Source organism: Sesamum indicum, unplaced genomic scaffold (assembly GCF_000512975.1).
Source record: "Sesamum indicum cultivar Zhongzhi No. 13 unplaced genomic scaffold, S_indicum_v1.0 scaffold00142, whole genome shotgun sequence".
Classification (NCBI taxonomy): Eukaryota; Viridiplantae; Streptophyta; class Magnoliopsida; order Lamiales; family Pedaliaceae; genus Sesamum; species Sesamum indicum.
In genome coordinates this window covers 9,211-12,352 of record NW_011628059.1, presented here as the reverse complement: position 1 = coordinate 12,352, position 3,142 = coordinate 9,211, and the positions used below count along the sequence as shown (strand labels likewise).

The window sequence follows — 3,142 nt, the reverse complement described above, 5'->3', positions numbered from 1 at the left end:
AGACACGTGAGGAAGACGAACAGACTCCGGTCGTTTTGGCCATGACAGACGAACAGTTGATGATCTCTGAGGGTGGTGACACTATTCCAGTTCATAAAGCTTCTAACTTGGCCGGGAATGAAGGAGACAAGGTGCGCCGCCCTATTCTAGGGTTTAATGGCGCACCTTTGAACAGCGACAATGGCGGACAGCAGGAAGGGGTGTTCAATATGCTGGAGTTTCTTCGTCTAGCCAACACTGTTATCGACACCGGCGACCGTGAATCGAGAACGGCGCTGGCAGATCTTAAATCGAAGTGGAAATGTCGCTTTGGGAAGGAGGCCGTTGCTCGCTGATTTCCGGCAACAGCACCACATAAGGTACCTTCGATCGTCAAACGCAAGCCATGGAGAATGCTGATTCCAGCGGGGGATGGAGGACAAACGGTCGGAAACTGCTCTGGTAATGGGTTTGCTGCCGGCGAAAACTCGATATTCCGGCGACTTTGAAGGTGGTTCCGCATCGGAAAAGATGGACAGGGGTGCTGGATCAGATTCTGAACTGATTCCGGCGAGAAAATCAGAAGTCCGACCGGCGATTGCTAGGGCTGACGTGGAGCGGGTGAATGATGATGTGGCGCTGGAAATTGATGATGCAGTGGCTGACGCAGTTGCTGACTGTTCTGCTGATGTCATTGCTGATGAAGACTGTGATGTCACTGCTGATGTAAACTGTGATGTCACTACTGATGCAGACTATGATGTCACTGATGATGCAGATTGTGATGTCGTTGCTGATGCAAACTGTGATGTCACTGCTGATGCAAACTGTGATGTCACTGCTAATGCAGACTGTGATGTCAACAAAAAGATAGAAAATTTCAGCAATTTTGCTACGAATATGGCTCCAATTCCGCTGTTTATTGGGAATATTCCGTTGCATGCTAACTCGAACATGACTATCGATGACAAAATAGCTCATGCATTTCATAATTCAACTCGCAAGACCTTATCTTATGTGGCTCCAACGGTACAAAATGGAGAGGTTATAGTGCGACCAACATTGGATATTATACGAAACGGATCTAAACGATGGAGGGCTACCGCGGTGGGGTATTCCTAGGAAAAAGGCCGTATTTTCATCATCTAAAAGAGTTTGCAATGTTTGTATGGCCGGGCTTGAAGGAGGTCACTGGTACTAATAATGGATTTTTTTTTCCTCCAATTCAAATCAGTAGCTGATATGGAAGATGTTATTGAAGGAGGGCCGTGGCTATTTCAGGGGCAGCCTATTGTTCTCCAAAAATGGGAACCAGGGATGGTTTTAAGGAAACAACAGCATACACAGGTTCCTGTGTGGATAAAACTTCGTCACCTTCCAGTCGAGTTCTGGACAGAGGAAGGCCTTAGTACGGTGGCCTTAGTACAGGTAAACCACTTTACCCGGATGCAATTACGAGAGCATGCACCAGACTAGACTTCGCTCGTGTATGCGTAATGGTGGATGTGACCTCAAACTTGCCAAAGCACATTATAATTATGAATCCGGATGAGGACGGAGGCGAATCACCTTGTAAAGTAGACGTTGAGTACGAATGGCTACCATAGAAGTGCAACAGTTGTATGACATTGGGACACTCTGCTAAAGATTGTGTTCTCAGCAAAACAAAACCAGTTAAACCACCGATCGCGGTATATGTACCCAAAGTTGGGACGCTGCAAGAACCAACAAGGCCTGAACGGAATCGGAACCACCCTAGGGAGGATGATGATACTACTAATATACCATCCCGGCCACCACATATGCCTAATCGGAACAAGAGTAGACCACCACCAGCTTCAGTGGTAGAAAAGCAGAGGGAGGGACGTGAGTACACTAGAGATACAACCGGCCCAAGTCGTGAGGAGAGGGGTAAGGCGCTTGTTATATATAATACTTTTGATGCACTTCACCTACTGGATGATACAGATGAGTCGTCTCGGGGTCCTAAGCATAGCAGCCCCATACCTAGTGATCCATGCTGAATGCAGCAATATGGAATGTTCGTGGCCTGAACAAACGAGACCATCAGTTGGCAGTCAAAGACATCGTTGCTGAGTTCAGGTTACAATTCCTCGGTCTCCTTGAAACTCGTGTTCGTATTAATAATGCAGCTCAAATTCAATCTTTTCTCTTACCCCAATGGAAATGGTATGTGGATTATGGATCTTCTGGTAATCGTGTGTGGATTGCATGGAATGATAGTTTTATTGATGTTGCTGTGGTTGAATGTGGAACGCAATTTATACACTGACTTGTTACTATCCGTGCAATACATGAGTCAATTGCTGTTACTGTCGCTTATGGAGCTACTGAGGTGGTTGATAGGAGAGAATTATGGAATGCCCTGGAAAATTTAGCTATACAGTGTGCTGATATCCTATGGTTGATTGGAGAGGACTTTAATGCAGTTTGCGACCTCAGCAAAGTATGTGGCACATCAGGGGATATCCGAACAGCTATGGAAGACTTTAATGCAGTCATTCAGAATACAGGATTACTACCACTACCCATGCAGGGAGAGTGGTACACATGGCACAACCACAGTGCGACACCCCGGAATCTCTGGAAAAGACTGGACCACATGTTGATAAATGATAGAGGGATGGCACGGTTCCCTAACACATTCTACTCGGTCCTTACACCACGCACTTCAGACCACTCACCGATGGTACTATATGGGGACCGACAGCAGCAATATGGAGGTATGTTCCGATTTGATAACTACCTCGCTCGTTCACCTGAGTTTATTCCTAGTGTGCAGAATATATGGCAACATAATATTATTGGGACGCCTATGTATACTGTGACACGCAAACTCAAAGCATTGAAACCAATCTTCCGAGAGCAAAGGCGGAATAAAAGGGACCTATCGCACAATGTCCAAATGGCGAAAGGGTTTCTTGAAGCAGCACAACTACTAGTAAGCTCAAGCAGGCGAGATGAGCTATACATACAACTAGAACACGTTGTTTGACTCGTACTAGCTAAAGCAACAAAATTGGAGCAGATTATGCTACAACAACGAGCGAAGATGCAGTGGATGAAGGGAGGTGATCAGTGCTCCCGAGTGTTCTTTCGGAAGATAGCCCAGCGAAGATCAGCAAGAAGGATCTTCCAGATC

General features: G+C 46.2%; 1 protein-coding gene across 1 annotated transcript; it reads left to right on the top strand.

The window, feature by feature from the left end:
* The first annotated feature begins 2,126 nt into the window (after positions 1 to 2,126).
* LOC105179321 lies at positions 2,127 to 2,995 on the top strand. Its single transcript, XM_011102923.1, has 2 exons — positions 2,127 to 2,192; positions 2,300 to 2,995. The coding sequence occupies exons 1-2, from the start codon at positions 2,127 to 2,129 to the stop codon at positions 2,993 to 2,995; spliced, it is 762 nt and encodes a 253-aa protein (XP_011101225.1).
* Positions 2,996 to 3,142: the final 147 nt, after the last annotated feature.